A 19,555-nucleotide genomic window follows, 5' to 3' on the forward strand; every position below is an offset into this window, starting at 1 on the left:
GAGGCCTGAGAACCTCCCTCTGCACCTGGGAGGAGGCGGCGGCTTCTTCCTCCACGAACAGGAGCATCGTCTGCTGCCTCCCAGGGCCTCCTTAGTGGTTGCTAGGGGAGGGCACCCCCTGTGCCTCCCTCGGGGGCAGGGCAGGGGAGAGGGCTGAGGCAGGAAGCGCCCCCTTGTGGCCCGGAGGGGCCGTCGCCTGCCTGAGGCCCCTGGGACATCGGGGGCGCATGGGTGGGGGCCCGTCTGCTCCGAGGGCCCTGGGAGGGTCCGTGGGCATCGCGTGCCCTGCCAGGGAGAGGAGGCGCCCAAACCAAGGCTTTCGGATCTGAGAGGGGGGGCGGGCTTTTCCTTTGGAAAATCGGAGAATCTAAATGCCTCCTTTCTGCTCTCCGGAAGTGCAGCGTCCCTGGCTGGCCTCCCCTCTGGCCCGCCTGTCTCCGCGCGAGCGGCTTCTCCCCTTGTGCCGGGGCACCCTTGGGAAGGGACCCTGTCTCCTGATGGGCTCCCGCAGGCGCCGTCCGGAGGGCGCGGAGGGGAGCGCTCCCCGGCCTGGGCGCTCTCTGGCGGCGCAGCTGCCCCTGCTCTCGCCTTCTCGGAGCGGCCTGAATGCCCGCACGCACCGCGTAGTCAGGCCCCTCTGTCAGCGTGTTCCCGAGACTGCCTCGGCCAGGGCTGCTGCGTCCCTTGGCTTGTAGAAGGCTGATGCGTACTTAGTCCCAGGGACATTAGTGCGTGAGGCAGCGCGCTGGGGCACTCCCCAAGCGGCCAGACCAAGTCCCCGGCCAGTGCCCGTCTTCCGAGTCCGCGAGGTCGGGGACAGATAGCACGGAGAAGGGACCCACGGGCAGTCTTCACATCTAGTCTTAGGTGTTGCCTCGGCGGCCTCCCCCCAAACGCTGGCCCTCAGCTGCAGTGCGGCTCAGAACGGAGAACCAAGATAAGCCTAGGCCCGCTGAGGAGTGTTTTCTGCACAGTAACTGCCCCCCACCAACAGACAAGCAGACCCCAGGCCCAGGGACTGGTCATCTTCCGATAATCAAAGCTGACCATGTTCTAAAGACTCCCTTTCCCTCCCCTCTTCCTCACCTCAGGGCTCTGGGAGGCTTGGAATTCCCTTTTCTCCCTCTGAACGTTCCTGTCTTTTTAGATACTCCCGAGTACAAAGGAGAGCCAGGCTTGAAAATGACTCAACTACACACACACACACACACACACACACACACACTCCCTGTCTCTCTGTCTCTCTCTCTCTCTCTCTGTCTCTGTCTCTCTCTGTCTCTGTCTCTCTCTCTGTCTCTGTCTCTCTCTCTCTCTCTCACTGTAGTGGATAGAGATGGAGCAGAAAGAAGTGAGACTGATTTAAATTAGATTTTTTTGCAGAACCAATCCTACCTCTTTTTTGAATATTGTGAAGAACATATAATTAACAGTGGCAACTGGTCTCACAATGGTTAGAACAGTGGCCTGGAGTCAGGAAGCCCTGATTTCAAATCCAGCCTTAGTCACCTACTAGCTGCCAGACCCTGAGCCATGGGAATAATAATAGCATTTATCTTACAGGATTTTTATGAGATTAAGAAATTTTACATTTTGAAATGCTTGGCACGGTGCCTGGCACATGGTTTACATTTAATAAATAGGTTTTGATTGGTTAATTGTTATCTCTGAAAAAAGCACTGACTGAATAAGCTTTTTGTAAATGTTATTTTTTTTTTTTTTTTTTTTTTTTTTTTTTTTTGCTGAGACAGTTGGGTTAAGTGACCTGCCCAGGGTCACACAGCCAGGAAGTGTTAAGTGTCTGAGACGAGATTTGAACTTGGGTCCTCCTGACTTCAGGCAGGTGGATAGGTGCTCTATCCACCGCACCACCCAGCTGCTCTTCCCCCCTCCTTTTTTAAAAATGTAGGCTTAAAGATGTACCTCACAGCATGTCTATTTCATCCTCCCCATACTACAATTGATGAAATTGAGGTCTTGGGGAAGGGAGACCTGGCCTGGGTCTCACGGGGAATCCCAGGACACTGACTTTCAAGTCTTGTTCTCTCTCGATATTTCATTGATACACATTAGGAAATGTCTGTGATTCGACAGGAATGCGATTAATAAAGAGTTTGAATGTCCATTCCTTGAACTCTCATTTTCCTTTATTTTGAGTGATTTGTAATCTTTGGAGATACTTAACAGTTAATTTATTGAATGAAACCACTGATTTCTAAAGATGTTAGAACTGTGGATCGAGAATGAAAATCTCACAAAGGTCACACGTGGGAACACTGCAAAAATGAGGACTCAGAAAAATAAACATTTATACTTGAGTCCTCCTTCTCAAGGGAGGAATTGCTTCATGGAGAGAGGAGCTGTCCTTTGAGTTGTCCTAGGCAGTGCCAGGTGTACTTGTTATCCTTATTTTAAGAAGCAGTGAGGATAAGCTGAGGCTCAAGGAGGTCAGGACTTTGCACCCTTAAGGAATTAGGTCTCTTACATATTTAATCAGGATAATTCACAATACAGTTTCATTAAGTACTTTGGAAATTACCCATTGGTATCAACTGCACAGCAACATAGCTGAAAAGTTCTCTCTTATTCTCTAATCACAAAGAGAAAAATCATTCATTGCTAAGGATGTGACACTGTATACCCTGAAGTGGTCCACAAAAATTAGCAGTAGTAATAAATTTCATCATAATGTTGAAATAAATTTAATTTTTATTTTTGAACTTAAAACACCAAAAAGAGGGGGATCATTTTCACATCCACATTATGATTCTCCATTTTGTACTTATTTGCTTTTTAAAAGAAAGATATATATATATATATATACACACACACACACACATATATATGTATATATATACACATTACTTTCAGAATAGTCCTGTTTGTCTCCTTCAGTTCTAGTCACTTAAAAATGTTTTTGTATACCAAACGAGATAGAAAGCATTACAATATATAAAATGGACTATATTAAATTAAAAAGGATTTGCACAAACAAAACCAATAGAGCATGTATTACAAGGAAAGCAGAAAGTTTAGAAAAAAAATTTAATAGCAAGTATCTCTGATAAAGATCTCATGTTTCAAATATATAGAGAATTATGTCATATTTATAAAACTACATTTCCCAATTGATAAATGAGTAAATGCTACGAGCAAGCAATTTTCAGATAAAGAAATCAAAACTGTCTATAAGTCATGGAAAGAAATGTTCTAAATCATTATTGATTAGAAAAATGCAAATTAAAGCAACTCTGAGGTACCACCTCTCACACCTATCAGATTGGTTAATATGACAGAAAAGGAAAATGATAAATGTTGGAGAGGATGTGGGGAAATTGGGACACTAATGCTATTTTGGGTAGCTAGATGGTATGTTAGACAGAATGCCAGACCTGGAATCAGGAGTTCAGACCTGAGTTTTAAACCTGAGCTCAAAAGCAGCCTCAAACACTTAATTGGACAAGTCACTTCACCCTGTTGCTTCAGTTTCCTCATCTGTAAAATGAGCTGGAGATGCCAAACCACTCCAGGATTTTTGCTGAGAAAATGGAGTCAGACACAACTGAAAAATGACTGAGCAGCAACAACAACAACTGCAGTGTTAGTGGAGTTGTGAACTGATTCAACCATCTTGGAAAACACTTTGGAACTATGCCCAACTAGCTACAAAACTGGATTTGCCCTTTGATCCAGCAGTATCTCTACAGGGTCTGTATCCCAGAGAGATAAAAAAGAAAAAGGAGAAGGACTTACATGTACAAAAATATCTATAGCAGCTCTTTGTGGTTGCAAAGAATTAGAAACTCAAGGGATATTCCCATCGGCAAGGGAATGCCTGAGCAGTGACGTCTGTCTGTGATGAATACTGTTATGTGTGAGGGGCTTCTCTGAACTGAGAGACAGAGTAAAGGGAACAGAACTAGGGCACACTGCACCGTAACAGCAGCGCTATGCGGGGATCAACGTGAAGGACTTTGCTGTACTCAACAATACAGTGTGATCCAGGACAATTCAGAAGGACTCTGCATGAAAAATGCTATCTGCCTCCTGAGAAGGAATTTATGGAGTCTGAATGCAGATCGAAACATACCATTTTTTACCTTATTTTTTTGATGGGTTGGTGGGTTTTTTTGGTTTGTGTTTTCTTTTACAACATGAACAATATTTGTGTTTTGCAGATTGCATAGGTATAGCCTCTATCAAATTGCTTATCATCTCAAGGAGAGAGAAAGAGAACTTTAAAAAAAATGAATGTTAAAATTGTCTTTACATGTGATTGAAGAAATGATTAACAAGTATTTGGGGGGGGGGGGGTCTGTTTATTGGTATCATTATTACTAGCCTTTCCTTTTACTAGCCCCTCCTCTGTCTAGTAAAAAACACATATGAATAGATGTAGTTAAGCAGCCCAAATCTACCCTTTGCGTGTGCTGTCATTTTGGCCCCAAGAGCTCCAGGGCCTTGGAGGCCTGTACCAGAGATCGGGGGGCTCAGAGGCTGACTGAGGATAGCCCAGGCCTGAGAGGCTCTCCCTTGTCTGGCGGCTGGGAGGCTCCACTCTGCTGGAGTCATCACAGTTACGAGGAATAGACAGCTGTCTCTCTTTGAGGATGAATGACTGCAGTTGTGGGCAGTAAGCTTCTTAAAATCGTGTTTCTGGCCAGCATCTGTCTTTAAATTTAGTGGATTTCAGTAAGTCATTTAGTAAGTGGATCCCTTCTAAAATGATTGAATGGAAAAACAACAAATGTTGGAGGATATGGAAAAATTGGGACACTAATTTGTTGGTGGTGGAATTGTAAATTGATCCAACCATTTTGGAGTGCAATCTGGAATTATGCCCAAAGAGTTATTAAACTGCCTGTACCCTTTGTTCCAGCAATACCATTGCTAATTCTATTTCCAAAGATGATGAGGGAAAAAAGAAATTCCTGAACAAGTTGTGGTTTGTAATTGTGATGGAATACTGCTATGCTAAAAGAAATGATGAGCTCAGTGATCTTAGAAAAACATGGAATGACTTACATGGAATAAAGAGCAAAATGAACAGAACCAAGAGAACACTGTATACAGCAGCAACAAGAATGTTTTAAGAATGACTTTGAATGATTGTTATTTTGACTATTGTAAATACCCAAATTTACTACAAAGGACATTTAAAGAAAGATGACATCTGAGTCCAGAGAATGAACTGATAAATATAAGTATGCTTAGTTAGTATGTTTTAGAAGAGAGAGAGAGAGAGTGTGTGTGAGAGTGAGAGTGAGAGTGTGTGTGTGTGTGTGTATACCTATTTGTTTTAATGGTGGCTGTCTCTAGGTTAAGGGGAAAAGAGGAAAGAAAAAAGGGGGTAAAGAGAAATTTTCATTATATGTTTAAAAAGAATAGCAAGTTGTGCATAGTAGATTGGCTGTTTTGTGGGCAATCATTTATTGTACTGTGTTATAGAAATGCTTATTTTATTTCATAAATTAAAAATAAAATAAATGTGGGAAGGAAAAAAAGTGAGTGGTTCCTTAGTGCCCTGGTACTGTGTTGGAAGACAGAGTCAGAAAGGGCAGTTCCTCAAAAGGCTATCGTCTCCTTGAAAGAGGGGAGGCTCCTTGCACCCAGAGAAGTCAGTGTGTGATGAGTAACTAGAGAGGAAGGTGGCAGGGGGTCTCAGATGCCCAATATGTCAGAGAGGCCTTCCTAGTGGAAGAGCTCCCTGTGTGGACTGAACCTAAGGGGGAGAGGGGGGGATCCTTGCAGGCAGGGCTTAGTGAAGGGATTTAAGGGGGGGTGTCAAGTACAGGGAGTGGTAGGGCCATGAGTCAGGGAGTGATTGGAAACCAGTCTAGGGGAAAAAGCAAGATCCAGGGGGAGCCTCAGTACTTTGGGACTAAATGTCCCCCTACACTGTCAAGAACCTGCCCTTTTTATTTTCTCCCTCTGCTCTTTGCTTTTTTCTGTGAGATGGAAAGTTAGTGCTGCAAAGGTTCTAGTCACATTAGCCCTTGGGGATCAGATAGAAAAGTAGCTAGATTTTCTACAGCAAATACTGATTAGCACATAGGATCAAGTTGGAATAAGAAACTTTTTTTTTAAACAAAACTTTGTGATTTTTTCACTTAAACAAATTGCATGAAAAGATTCCTTCATTGCTTTTTAAATAAAACTTAAACTTCTTAGCGCCAAATGTCTGGATTATTTGGAGATACTCTGGATTTGGAAAAGGAATTTGTAAATACTATTGTTGGATTTTCTGTAATAGTTTTTATCCAAGGAAAGATGATTTGATTTCTTTTTAACACTTTTTATGCAAATATTTCTTTGTCTATTAATAGAATTAATTTTAATTTCTTGAGCATATCTAAATCATAGTCATAGGGGTAGGCCATTATGATGGAAGCCAGCCCAGTTCTGAGTCTTTTGATGTGGCTAATCTACCTTTGGGTGATTTATTCTTCTCTTCTGCTGTTGTGATTTTTTTTTTTTTTTTTAAGACATTTAAGTGGCACAATAGACTGTGCTGGGCCTGGAGTCAGGAAGCACTACAAATCCAGTCTTAGACATAAATGTGCTTTGTGACTTTGGGCAAGCCATTTACCCTCTGATTCAGTTTCTGCATCTTTGAATTGGTGGTGATAATAGTACCTACTTCTCCTTGGGTTGTTTAGGATAGTGTGAGATAATATTTCTAAAGTGCTTTGCACATTTAAAGTTCTGTATAAATGTTAGCTGCTGCTATCATCATCACCATTGTCACTCACCACTACCTCCAACCAGCATCTGGCCTTAAGAAAAACATGATTTCAAAAAATTATTTTCATTGTTTTTTTTCAATGTAAGAGCATAGTAAGCAGTTATCTATTATGATATGAGATAGAAAACATTAACTTTTCGGTTTTTTTGAGCCATTGACCATGATGGCGAAGTATTTAAATATTTAAATTAAAGTCTCTTGATCCTAACTACATTAATTTGCTTTTATACTTTGGTTTTTAGCTCCTCCAAAATATTCAGCATTTTGGGAAGTATTGGCAAACTTCATTCCAGGCTGGAAGTATAGGGAAAGGAATAAACATTTATGAAAGTGTGCTTGAGAAATATTATATTGAAATGTACTTGCTACTCTTGTTAAAAAAAAAAAAAAAGAGAGAGATTTATTTTATCCTTCTTGGATAACTTTTTTTTTTTAGTTTGAGGGTACTTTTATTTTTTCAAAGCAGGAAGAGAAAAGCACCTTTTCACCATATATTTCTCTCTCTCTCTCTTTTTTTTTTTTTTTTTTTTAAATTTAATAGCCTTTTATTTACAGGTTATATGTATGGGTAACTTTACAGCATTAACAATTACCAAACTTCTTGTTTGGATAACTTATTAATTTAAGGCTTGAGAAACAAGTTGATCTCCTGAGGATTTAAAAAAAGTGTTTTTTTATGGAATAATTTTTGGGTTATTTTTTGCTTGTGAGAAATAAGTTTGTCAACATGGAATTTTGAAAGTCTAATACTTGTCACTTAAAATTCTGCAATAGTTTTGTGAGCATTGTTTGGTCTGAGTACGACATGATTATTCAGTGTTAGCAATTAATTTCCAAATTCTTTCACTTGGTACCTCCAGAAGGTATTAAACCAGATGTGCTTTTTAAATGGTGGAATCCAATTTATGTAACTACAGCTACATGCTCTCTTTTCTATAGGGGTTTTGTGGTCACTCTCTTGTTTGGAAAAACCAATTCTGAGAAGTACCTGGAACAGTGTGAGCACTCCTTTCTTCCTCCAACTTCCACAGGGATTCCTAAGGTAAGGCCTGGCAGGGGTCATCTGCCTGGGGAATGTAGCTGCTCTTACAGGATGATGATGGTGGTGATGGTGGTGATGGTGGTGATGATGATGGTGGTGATAGTGGTGATGGTGATGATAATGATGATGATGATGGTGGCGATGGTGGTGATGGTGGATAATAATAGGGAAAAACACGTACATACCAAGCTCTGGCTGCTTTTCCTAGACTGGCTACTTTTGCTTATGTCTTGAAGCAAGGATTTCTAATCATTCTGTGTGAATTAATGAAGTACTATCCAGTTGACTGCACTATTCACACAATAAACATAGTGACATAAAATCAAAGCAACAGAAGAGAGACAGTTTACTTGCAAGTTGCATTTGGTCATCTCAGGGTAATTCAAAAAAGACTGATTATTTTTGGTTTTAAAAGTTCTTAATTCTTGGCTTTGAAAGAAATGCTCAATTTTTAAGGAGTAGGGAAATTGGTTCACAAGATTGTTGAGGATCAGCTGACAAAGGCCGTTGTTGGTAAGTGAAACTTTTTTTTAAAAAGTGTAGTGGCCTATTATGTTTTTCTCCAGCTTCCAGCTTGACCTGCCACGGGCAGAAACTGCCTACTTTTGGATCACTCCTATCATCTTTATTTTGAGCTGAATCTGGAGCTCGTCAACTAAGACTCAGTGCTCCTAGCTGGTGCTTTGGCCCCACAACCTTTCCAGTACTTGAAGATGGCTATCTCCCTGGGCCTTTGTTCCCGCAGGATTAATAGCTGCACTTCTGCGGCTTGATCTCTGGGCCCTTCCCTGTCACTTCTTGGGACCTGCCTCTGGTAACGTGGCAAACCCAAACCAAGACCTCCACCTTCTCTGGCCCCATGACTGGACATGCTATTCCTGATTTCCCTAGTCAATTGATGTCTGCACAAGGGAACTCACACCTCCTTCTATCGCTTCCCAAGTTACATTTTTTTGGAGGGGACAGATAATAAGCCTGGAGGTCCTTGGGTCATTTCCAGGTGACCCATTCTTCATGTTTTCCTTAGTGCTTAGCCCAGTCAGTATTCCAAACACATCTTTTCATTCACTTCATTCATTCAGACTCTCGTCGCCTCTCACCTGGACATGGCTTTCTTGCTAGCTCACCTGCATCCTGCTCTTCCCCTGGTTGTCCAATTGATAATCCTCACTGGGCCACCCTCCTGCTCCAGAAACTTCAGGGTTTCCCTGCTGCCGCCAGGTCCCATACAGACTTGTTTCCTAATTGTGTAGAACCAACAGTGCCCTCCTCCAGGAGGCTTTTCTGATTGCATCCAGGATTTCTCCATTTCTTCATTAATTTGTGTGTATTCTGCATTTGTTGCTCTCTTCCTCCCCAGAAGAATGCAGGGGCCTTGCTGGCAGGCAGGCAGAGATCCTGGGACAGAGCAGATGGGATTGGAAGCCTGTCAGAGTGGCTTGGTTTGGGCTCAATGCAGCTTTCCGCCTCCATCCCTACACGGCACTCATCATTTTTAGCCCAAGTGTAGATTATAGATTCATCCCTAGAACAGCCTCATTTTTTTTGACATGACCATGTTTTCTAGTTTGTTGAGTGAGGTCTTCTTCCATCATCATCATTATCCTTTTCAACCAGCCTACCATCTTGGTCTTCGTTCTTGCTCTTGAGAAAAAGGTTAACTCAGACAGTAGATTCCTGTGACGTTCCATTAGAGACCACAAGCCCAATAGATCACGACTTTCTGATCTCTTCACTGAATCATTTCCACCTTCACCTAATTCTGTAATAGCTCTCCATTACTTTGGCAAATGGAATGCTGTCACTGTTAGTGGACAGTTCAAAGTAGATTGATTATTTAAGTTTGTCTTGAAATTTTCCAAAATTACAACAAAAGGAAAATCCATTTACACAACAAATTACATTTATTAGGATGGAATGAATGTCAGTGACAGCAGTTTGAATCTATATTATACTTGGAATATATGGAATTGAATCCCCCATTTTTTTTCTTGTTACTCAAAGAATAATTTGATATTTTTTTTTGCATGGTGATAACAATCCTTTTTTAATCATTTGATTTTGTGATATGATCAGTTAGTGATTATTGTGGTACAGGGCTGCGATCAGAATTTAGTTCACATTAGAGCATAATAGAGAATTAATAGGATTTTTAAAAAACTTGGTTTTCTATAAATATTTAGTTTTTAAAAATAATGATTGAAGAGGATTACAGAGTGACTGCTTGGTTGTGATCGGTTAAATGATAAGGATATTTATGTTGAAATAAAACACTCTTGTAACATGTGATGACTTCTCTTTAAGTGCTTAGAAGAAATGAGACGGGAAGCTCGAATGATTAAAATTGATCGAAGATTGACGGGTGCCAATATCATTGATGAGCCTCTTCAGCAAGTAAGTGCCCCAGATGAAGAAGAGTCTTTAATACTTCCTGTGCCGGATGTGCTTCTCTTCGTGATTGCTGAGCAGTCCTCTTCATTACTGCCATGATGTGATTGACTGTGTTCAGTCCTTGGGAGATCTACTAGCTAAGCCTGAGTTCTCTCTGTGGGGTGAAGGGTGTTTATCCCTCCATGGGATCCTGCCCTTAGGGCAGGAGGAACAAGACATTGAGTGGAAAAGCCCTGTAGCAGGTGTTTGCTCCACTTAATGGGAGTCTGGCAAGGCCCAGTGCTTAACATGTGGCTGCAGCAGAGAGCCAGGGAGCACACTCAAGCTGGGTGGTCTGGACGGTAGCAGTGCCCAGGAGCCTGGAAGGAACTGCAGCCTTGGTTATTATCCAAAGGGCAAGAATGGCCATGTCTGCTCCATAGCTGGTGAGGTTGCAAGGTCCCTTGCAGTTGGGAAGTGATGGAGAGATCGGAGCAAAGAAGGGGACCACTGGCACAGAGGTGGGAAAGAAGGGGAGGTCTTGATGGGATCTGGGTGAATTGTGGGATTGGAATAAGGGGAACAGCTCTCATGGCTTCTTCTGCTCCCATATCTCCAAGCTCCTGGGATTGGGATCAGGGTGGTGCGGGAGAGGAGGACTTGTTCCGGCAAGCCCTGTGTGGTACAAAGCAAAGTGCATAATTCTTTATGGCTATTCAGAATGTGATTCTTTTAATGGGTGGACACGTTAAGTAGTCTTCTCTAGGATTTGGGCTTGTCAGAAATTTTCTAGCTTTCTCCTTGGGTTATGTGAGGAGTAACAAATAAGGACAAAAAATATTGGCCTTTTTTTAAAAAAATTAAATTAATTTTTTGTTCACAGTTCAAGTTTCAAACTGTCTCCCTCTCTCCCTCCCTTTACATCCTGCCCCAGGGAAGGTTCTCCAATGACACAGATGTGTAATATGTGTACATACTTTGAAATGCATGCATACATACATGTGTGGATGTGTACACATGTAGAACCATACCCTGCATTCTTCTCTTATGAGTTCTGTCTTTGGAGGTGGAGAGCATCTTCCTTCATAGATCCTTTGTAGCTGATCTGAATATTTATAATACTCAGAATAGCTTAGTTGACAGTTATTCTTCAAACAGTATTGCTGTTACTATGTGCAATGTTGTCTTGGTTTCATTCTGCATTTTTCATGCAGGCCTTTCCACCTAATCCTAAAACCAACCCGCTCATCACTTCACAATGCAGTAGCATTTCATTACAAGGATATCCATTCCTTAATTCACTTTTCAGTTCTTGGCCATTATAAAAAGAGTTGCTATCAGTATTCAAGAACACACAAATCCTTTTCCTTTTTGCCCTGATCACTTGGGGTCAGAGGGTAAACACAATTTTTAACTCTCTGGCCATAATCCAGATTGCTGTCCACTTTTCTAATGCAGACATCTGATGTTGTTTAATACCTTTATAAAATTAGAAATTCCCTTTTTTTTTAAAGTGAACCTCCTAAAGGTTAACTTCAAGTTATATTATTGGCTGATCCATTGGTGTATATTTCTCCTAGCATATTTTAAAGAAAATTTATGACTCTATTTCAGAGGACCAAAATGGTGATTATGCTTTCGTTGTGAACCAAATTTTGGCTAGATGAGCTATGGTGTCGAAGTGGGTTAGTTAAGGAGAGCATTAATCCATAAAAATACAGTATTTTACAAATACTGTAAAAATGAAATACTAAGATACCTCGGAGCCTCAGGATGCTGGGAGATCACCACACTTGGCATTGTACCCCTGGTGGGGAACTCCTTTCTCCTGGGAACCTTGCCCCTTTGTCAGAACATTGTCAGGGAAGGCGCCTCCCAGAAGCGGTTCTGGAGCGGTACTGGAGATGTGAGCGTGGTTTGGCCGCACAGGCCCGGGGAGCTGGGTTCGGCTTTTGGGCAGTACACTTGCCTTCCTACCCTAACGGCATTCTGTGTCTGTGTTTTCCCCTGACATTCCAGGTTATCCAGTTTTCCTTGAGGGATTATGTCCAGTATTGGTATTATACACTAAGTGATGATGAATCTTTTCTCCTCGAAATCAGGCAGATGCTCCAGAACGCGCTCATTCAGTTCTCCACCAGGTGAGGCTGCGCGCTGTGTGGGGAACGTGCCAGGTGAAGGGCAGGAAAGGGGGTTCTGACCTATTGAGTGGGTGTTCCCGCAACAAGGCCAGTGGTCTGGTGGGAGATGGGAGGGAAGCCAGGGGGCCATCTAAGTGTTGGGGAAGGAGATTTTCTTAGCCTTGATCTGGAAAAGGCAGTCGGCAGGAAGAGGTCGAGAGATAGACAGACAGACAGCTGAGATCAAGAGAGAAGGGGGAGAGAGCTTTGAAATTAGGGTTCTCTGAGGAAATTGTGCTGAATCTTGACTCTTTGTTTTCGGTGGTAAAAATCCCCATCCATTTTGAATGTTCTACTTGACTTGTAATTATTTTTAACAGCTCTCAGGGAGTGTTAATTAGATCCAGATGACCTACCTTGGGATTAGAATGTTCTAAACTTGGTTTTTATTCTGCTAGAGGAAGAATTGTCTTTTGATTTAGGAAACTTATATCAGCTCTGCATTTCTGATTATCGGGGATTACTTAATTTGATTCAAAAGAAAAGCATTTTCTTCCAGCTCTTTCCACTGATTGAGCTTTGTAATAAGAAAGTTTCATTTTGCTTGATTAATGCAAGCTAATAACTTGGATACCCAGAAAAAGTATCTGTTGAATATGTGAATGAATGTCTGAATGTACGGATGGATGGATGGATGGATGGAAGAATGGATGGATGGATGGATGGATGGAACAATGGATGGATGGATGGATGAATGGAACAATGGATGGAAGGAATAATGGATGGGTGAATGGATGGATGGATGAATAGATGGATGGATGAAGGATGGAGGAATGCATTTTGGCCTTGACTCCATTTTTGACTGACCCCTGTTTGCTTCTGGAAATTGTGGGAATGGGCATTGACCTTGGGCCTTCCCCAGTTCTGAGAAGAGCAGAACAAGTCAATGATTCCGATTTTGTTCCTCAGTCAGCTGCATTTCTGAGATTTTTGTTTCTTCCTGTGTGGTTGAAGACCTCCTTCCCCTGCCAAGGATGCATTGCCTCTGCAAACCCCTGGCCAGAAGCTGCAGGAGAGTCTTAACATGAGCCTGAGGCAACCACATTCCCCTTGTGTGGCACTCTGGGGGGCTCTGAGAGTATCCTGAGAGAGTCCCCACATTTTGTGGATGCATAGCCAGAAACCCAAAATAAGGGACTTCTCTGCTTTGCTTCGTGATGTCCATGGACTAAGCCAAGCAGCAGCTAGGCTGAAGAGGAGTTCAGGGAAGTATGGGAGGAAGGCCTATGAGCCAGGAGTGAGCCCAAGTGCTCTAGGATCCGAGGTCCTTTGCTGAGGTTGGAGGACAGAGGAGGGCTTGAGAGAGCACCCCCAGCCAAGGGAGCTTGTTTCTGATAGCCAAGGGGAAATTCAGTGACACTGGAAGCTTGGTGGGGCAGCCAACCATCCCCCGCCTTGGGCTGCCCTCAGGCCTCCCAAGAAGGGGATGCTTTGGGGGGGGGGGGGGTTGCTTGGCTTGTTTGTGTGGGGATAAAGGAAGCTCCAGGGCCTGAGGATCAGGATTCTTTGAACTCTCACATTAATTAGAATAAGGCTCTCTGATTTTTTTAATTCACCAAGTTGTAGAAATGGTTGGAAGGGATGTTAGAGGTCCCCTAATCAATCATTCAGTATTAAGCACCTACTGCCCTGGGTTAAGTGCTAGAGATACCAAAACAGGAAAAAGAGTTCCTGTCCTCAAGAAGGTTACAGTCTAAGTGGGAGACAACATGCAAGCAAATACATGCACTCATTCTATGTCCATCATAAATAGGAAATAACTAACAAGGAAAGCGTTAGAATTAAGGGGGTTAAGGAGGGCTTCCACTAAAAGATGGGATTTTAGTTGGGGCTTAAAGAAAGTCAGGGAGGTCAGGATTTGGGGTGGAGGAGGGAGAAAGGGGATAGATGACCCCTTCTCCCCCCCCAGGGAGGATTCCTAGAGCCAAAAGCTGACATATCTTGTTTGTAGAATAGTCAGGAGGCTCTCGTCACGAGATGGAAGAGGTCTGTCTCAGGGTGAGGGGCCTGGAGAGCTTGGAGGGGCAAGGTGAGGGAGAGCTCTGAATGCCTAGCAGAGTTTTGTTTTTGAATTGGGACAGGGGACACAGTGATATGGTCCGAGCTGAGTTTTAGGGAAGCCCCTTCTTTGGCTGGATGGGAGTGGGGAGAGATGAGGTGTGCAGACCCCAGAGCAGGCTGCTGCTGTAGGACCGAGCCAGGGCTGTGTCAGAGGAGAGAAGAGGCTATCCTTAGAGGGGAACTCTGACCAATTTAGCAATAGGAAGGAAGGAACAGAGTATTAGATAGCTTTGCTTTGATGAGTAACATCAAAAGGTTATTGGGCAGATAGATTCTTATTATAAAATATTTGAAAAATGGCTTTGAATAATAACTCAGGCCACATGTTGCTGAAAACCATACCTGTCTCCTAATATGGAAAATGCCATTGGAAGCAGTCTTTAACTTTGTTTATGAATCCTTTTCCTGGTTTAGTGTTTGTTGGATCTTGTAATAGATTTGTGTACTGCCCCTTTTCCAAGATCTTTCCATTACAAACAGGTCTTTGTATGGATTCAGCAGAAATGGTATTTTTTGGCTAATGATCTGAATTTTTAGTATAATTTTAATGCTTCAATTTTCACTAGTTATAATATTTAAAACTCATTCCCTAAGTAGTGAATTTTGACCTATGTCTAACACGTGTTAAGTGGAAGTTATCAGCATAGACTTAAATATCAACAAATTAAACAGAACACTCAAGAGATGAAAACAGATGGTACCTGATTCATGGTTTCGTCTTCTGAACTTCCAGATCTGTTACAGTGAACTTCCTTTCAAGGACTATAATAAACTATTTCTAAACAGTATATTTATTTTTTCTAAAACCAATAAATAGATATACATTTATAAATCATTTTCATACGATTACTAGAAAAGGCTTCTGCTGGTCTTTTTGGCTTGGGCGAGACTGTTCATTATTTTAAAGTTGACAGTTTAGGTTAAGGCTGGGGTTTGAGAGATCTTTCTTATTGTAAGAGTTAGATGAGATTTGGTGCATGTCAAGACTTAGACCTTATAAGTACTATTGAAACATTTAGCCACAAAATGATCCAATTCCCCACTGCCCGAATGTCTCCTTTGGGCTCCTTGTCACTCTCCCAGCTTTTTCAATGATGTATTAAAATTGACCTTAATGCCATGAGTCTTTGCTAGTTTACTCATGTTTAATAATGTTCACTTCCGAGAATATACACTGGGTTAATTATAGCTTTTTTTTTTTAAAGCTAATGATGACCAGAGTTCCCTGTCCTCCTTCCAGTAAAGACATTGGAATGCATGGGAGCTGACAGTGGCTGCTGGAGATCCAACCCAGAATGGATCCTCTTGTGAGAGGATGATACAAGGAGACTGAGAGGCCGTTGCTATTCTCTGACCTCTCTGACTGTTGCATTGTCTGACCTCTCTCCTCTTCCGTCTGCCTCCAATTTATCTCATTCCCAATTCGCAGCACCTGTGTCAGCAAAGGCTCCCCTGCAATGCCTTCAGATGCTCTGATCCACAGCTGTGGAGGCTCTCGGGAATTGACCTGTCCCTTAACATATAAAGGGATGATCGGCGATTCCCAGTTCTCTTTGCGTGTTCCTTCCTGCCATTACTTGCTGAGATAATCCCAGACTTGGGGCCTGTCTCTCAGTGCCCTCTGCTGGAATCTAGTCATGGAAGAAACAGAGCCGATGGCAGGGGCTGACTTTCTCATTATTTAATTGTTGATTGTCCACTTGGTCGATTATACAAGAAACCTCTATTGACCTAAATTTCTTTCCCTTTTTTCCCCTCATGGAATATAATTTTTCTTGCTTTATGCTACATGTCTGCTTTATTGCATTTGGGAGGTTTTTATGAATCAGTCAGTACATGTTGCCCTAAGTTTCATTGGATCGCAGTCTTTAGAATTGGGAGACTTAGCTTCTAATCCTATTCAGATCTTTCATATGAGAAAAGCAGCCCCAAGTCCAGAGGAGTTAGAAATGAAGCCCAAATCCAGAGCCAGGACCTCTGACTTCCATTCCAGTCTAGTCCCTTTGCCTTTGGTGCCCCTTTTCCTGCCGCCTATCTGATAGCTTGTCTAGTTATTGCTTTCTCATCACTAATCTGTATGTGTATCAATGTGTTTTAACTAGTTTTTTTTAATACTGATAAATCTTTATTATTGACTTTATTATTGAGAAAGTGATTCCATTTTGTTGTATTAGAATTAGTTACAGATACAAATGCGGATTGTTTTTGGATCATGGACTAACTCTGGGGCATCTGTGCAATGCCCCTTTGATTTTGTCTAGCAGACGTTTGGCATTTTCCCCCAAGCCGTGCCTCTGAGAGGCTGGGTTCTTTCGAATCCCAGCACCCAGGTTGGAGGGCTGCCTCCAACACTTATCCCTTATGTGACCACAGACACGGCCCTTGGTCTCTTGTAAGTGTCTCAGGCCTCCTGCAGCTTCAGAGAGTTTTCCACACCATGAAGTTCCCCACACAGATGAAACAGAAAATGAGAAAAAAAATGCCTCTGGCCAGACTGGTTCTTCCACAAACAAAGGCGGATTCATAGCAGACGCAATAGGGACCATCACTTATTTTAACAGTCTCCAGCTTTCTTTGTGCTGTCTTCTAAGGGGGAAGGCTTTATGTTCTTTTGTTTCGGGACATGGGGAGGAACTGATCAGGAAGGCTCCTGAGATATTTTCTGAGCAAGACCTTAGAGAATGGCTGGCCCGCTCCTGGAGCCACCACAGGATTCATAGGAGCTGCATGAATGAGAGTGAAACGCAGTCAGATGCCCCTGCCCATTGGAGCTCCGGAGAGGCTCCCGGGAATGTCTCTCCCACCGCTTCCCCGGGCCCGGGGCCTGCTTTCTGTCCACAGCATTGCTCATGCCCGCCTCTCCCTTGTGTCTGTCATTAGGTCGAAAGAGATAGACTGGCAGCCTTACTTCACCACCCGCATCGTGGACGACTTTGGCACCCACCTGCGCGTTTTCAGGAAGGCCCAGCAGAAGGTGGCCGAGAAGGATGAGCAGGCCAAAGGTGGGCCTTGGGCTGGGGCTGGCTAAAGGTGGACCTTGGGGGGGGGGGGGGGGGGCCAAAGGCGGGCCTTGTGCCAGGGCCGGCCAAAGATGGGCCTCAGGATGGCCAAAGGCAGGCCTTGGACAGGTCAAAGGTAGGCCTTGGACTGGGGGCGGCCAAAAGTGGGCCTCAAGGTGGCCAAAGATGGGCCTCGGCCACGGCCAGCCACCAAGCTCGCCTCAGCCTTCAGGCTCGCCTTCCCAGCTGTCGGGTCCACCTCCCTGGCCACCAGCTCTCCAACTCTTTCCTTTCTGCAGGTTCGGCTGAAGACCTGGTGGAGACCTTCTTCGAGGTGGAGGTAGAGATGGAGAAGGACACCTGTCGCGATCTGGTCTGCACCTCTGCCAAAGAAGAAGAAGGTGGCCTTTTTTCCTTGTTATGACCCTGCTAAAGGTGGGGCCTGTGCGTAAGCCGCCTAAAGAGGAGTTAGCTGGAAAGGGCAGAGGGCAAAAGCCAGCGTTAAAGCTGAAGTTGGGGCTCCCTGGAGGTCACAGACTCCCAAGTAGAAGGGCCAGCTAGATTCAGAACTCAGCCTTTGGCTCTGAGTCACCCCAGGGGTGCAATAAAGAGCTCTCGCCTTCAGAAGGGAGCGTAGATGAAGTAAATTGTTGACTAGATGTAAATTTTCATTTTGTGCATGATGTTGGAAAAGTAATCAAATCGAGCAGAAATCTTTGATCCATAAAACCAGGGCAATAGCCGTCTCTCTAGATAAGTCCAGGAGGGGCGGGGACAGGGCTTATCCCCAGCTGTGTGGGATGGAGCTCCAAGCGCCCCAGTTCTGGGGCAGAGTCTTTGCCACATGGACTGCACCTTCCCTGAACTCGGCCCTGAGACTGTGGCGTACCCCTGGCAGTCTGCAGTTGCTTCAGGCAATTATCTTTTGTTCTTGGTGGTTCAGGGCTTGGGCTGATTGGGGAGGGGTCCCCAGCTCTCTTTCTTCCCTTCTGCCATCTTGCCTCCTTGTTTGTATCCTGGTAGAGGAGGCAGAAAGCCAGAGGTCCTCAGCTCTCCGTTCAGTTCTCTAAGAAGACTTGTGAACTTGGCAGTTTCAAACAAGATCTGAAACTGAGTTTTAGAGATCACCCGGGGGGTTAATTTCTCTCCCTGTCCTTTGTAACTGATCCATCTGGAAGAGGAAACAGCATCATGCTTTTTTCTCTCAGATACCAGGGTTGTTGAATGACTAAAGTCAGGATTTGGAAGTAAGACCTTTTTTCCCCTTTATTTTTATACTTTGGGGAATGGTGAATACAATTTATTTTGGGAATAAGAGGTTAAATACCTGTAAGTTTCCTGCTAGGGAGCATAGCCCAGTGAGTAGAGAGCTGTACTTATAGTTGGATTCACAGCTCCCCCCTGACCCTGTCCCAGGAATATTGGCAGGCGAGTCTGGATGTTCTTGGGGAGGCCTTAGTGGGAACTGAGAGTACCTCCTTCAGGCTGTTTTCACTAAGTCATGAATTAATGTATAAGAGAGCTTTACCAATTAGAAAGTAGTTTTTATTATATTTTTGCCAAATTTATTTTTGTTTTGAAAGTTTAAATCAAGATCTCATATAGCAGCTTAAAAGTTTATTGGACTTTGCCTTTTATGTAATAGATACTTTCTGAAAAGTGAAATATTCAACACACTTTTAGAAATTGAACTTTGACTAAATTGACTATTGATATATAGATTCAGGTGTTTAGCTCTTGATTTGATTTTTCAGTATTATCAGTGTTTAAACCTTTAGTTTTAAGGCTTTTGCTCCTTCTCACTATCAAAAAGTTCTTGACTGCTCTTCAGAGGAAGGACACTTTTTGTATTGGCGTTAATCGTCCTTTCATTTCCTTGGGGCCCAGGAGCCTTATTGCTTTTCTGAACCTAATGCCTGTGTTTTCGGGCCACTTTCAGTTAAATGAGACATCCCAACATGGAGAGTTCTGTGGAGAGGAAGACTATGTGTGTTGGAGAAGACCCAGAATGGGGTAGACCATGACACAGATAATGAGGCTAAAGATTTTAGGAATTCTCTGGGATTAAGAGAATGAGAAAGGGAAGCAGTACTAGCTGGAACGCGGGCGCTGCTGGGACAGGAGCACAGTTTTCTTAATAGACTTTCTCATGGGGCCTTGC

At 43.3% G+C, this 19,555-nt stretch overlaps 1 protein-coding gene across 3 annotated transcripts in view; it reads left to right on the forward strand.

The window, feature by feature from the left end:
• The window catches only part of SNX13 (sorting nexin 13), a 102,096-nt gene that overhangs the window by 33,751 nt on the left and 48,790 nt on the right, over nt 1-19,555 (forward strand). For all 3 annotated transcript variants that reach the window (XM_031940679.1, XM_031940680.1, XM_031940681.1), the window contains 5 exons: nt 7,682-7,784; nt 10,089-10,178; nt 12,174-12,295; nt 17,276-17,397; nt 17,694-17,795. In XM_031940679.1, coding sequence (XP_031796539.1) covers nt 7,682-7,784; nt 10,089-10,178; nt 12,174-12,295; nt 17,276-17,397; nt 17,694-17,795 — 539 coding nt within the window. The remainder of the gene's footprint in view (nt 1-7,681; nt 7,785-10,088; nt 10,179-12,173; nt 12,296-17,275; nt 17,398-17,693; nt 17,796-19,555) is intronic.

The sequence above is a fragment of the Sarcophilus harrisii genome, chromosome 5 (assembly GCF_902635505.1).
Source record: "Sarcophilus harrisii chromosome 5, mSarHar1.11, whole genome shotgun sequence".
Classification (NCBI taxonomy): domain Eukaryota; kingdom Metazoa; phylum Chordata; class Mammalia; order Dasyuromorphia; family Dasyuridae; genus Sarcophilus; species Sarcophilus harrisii.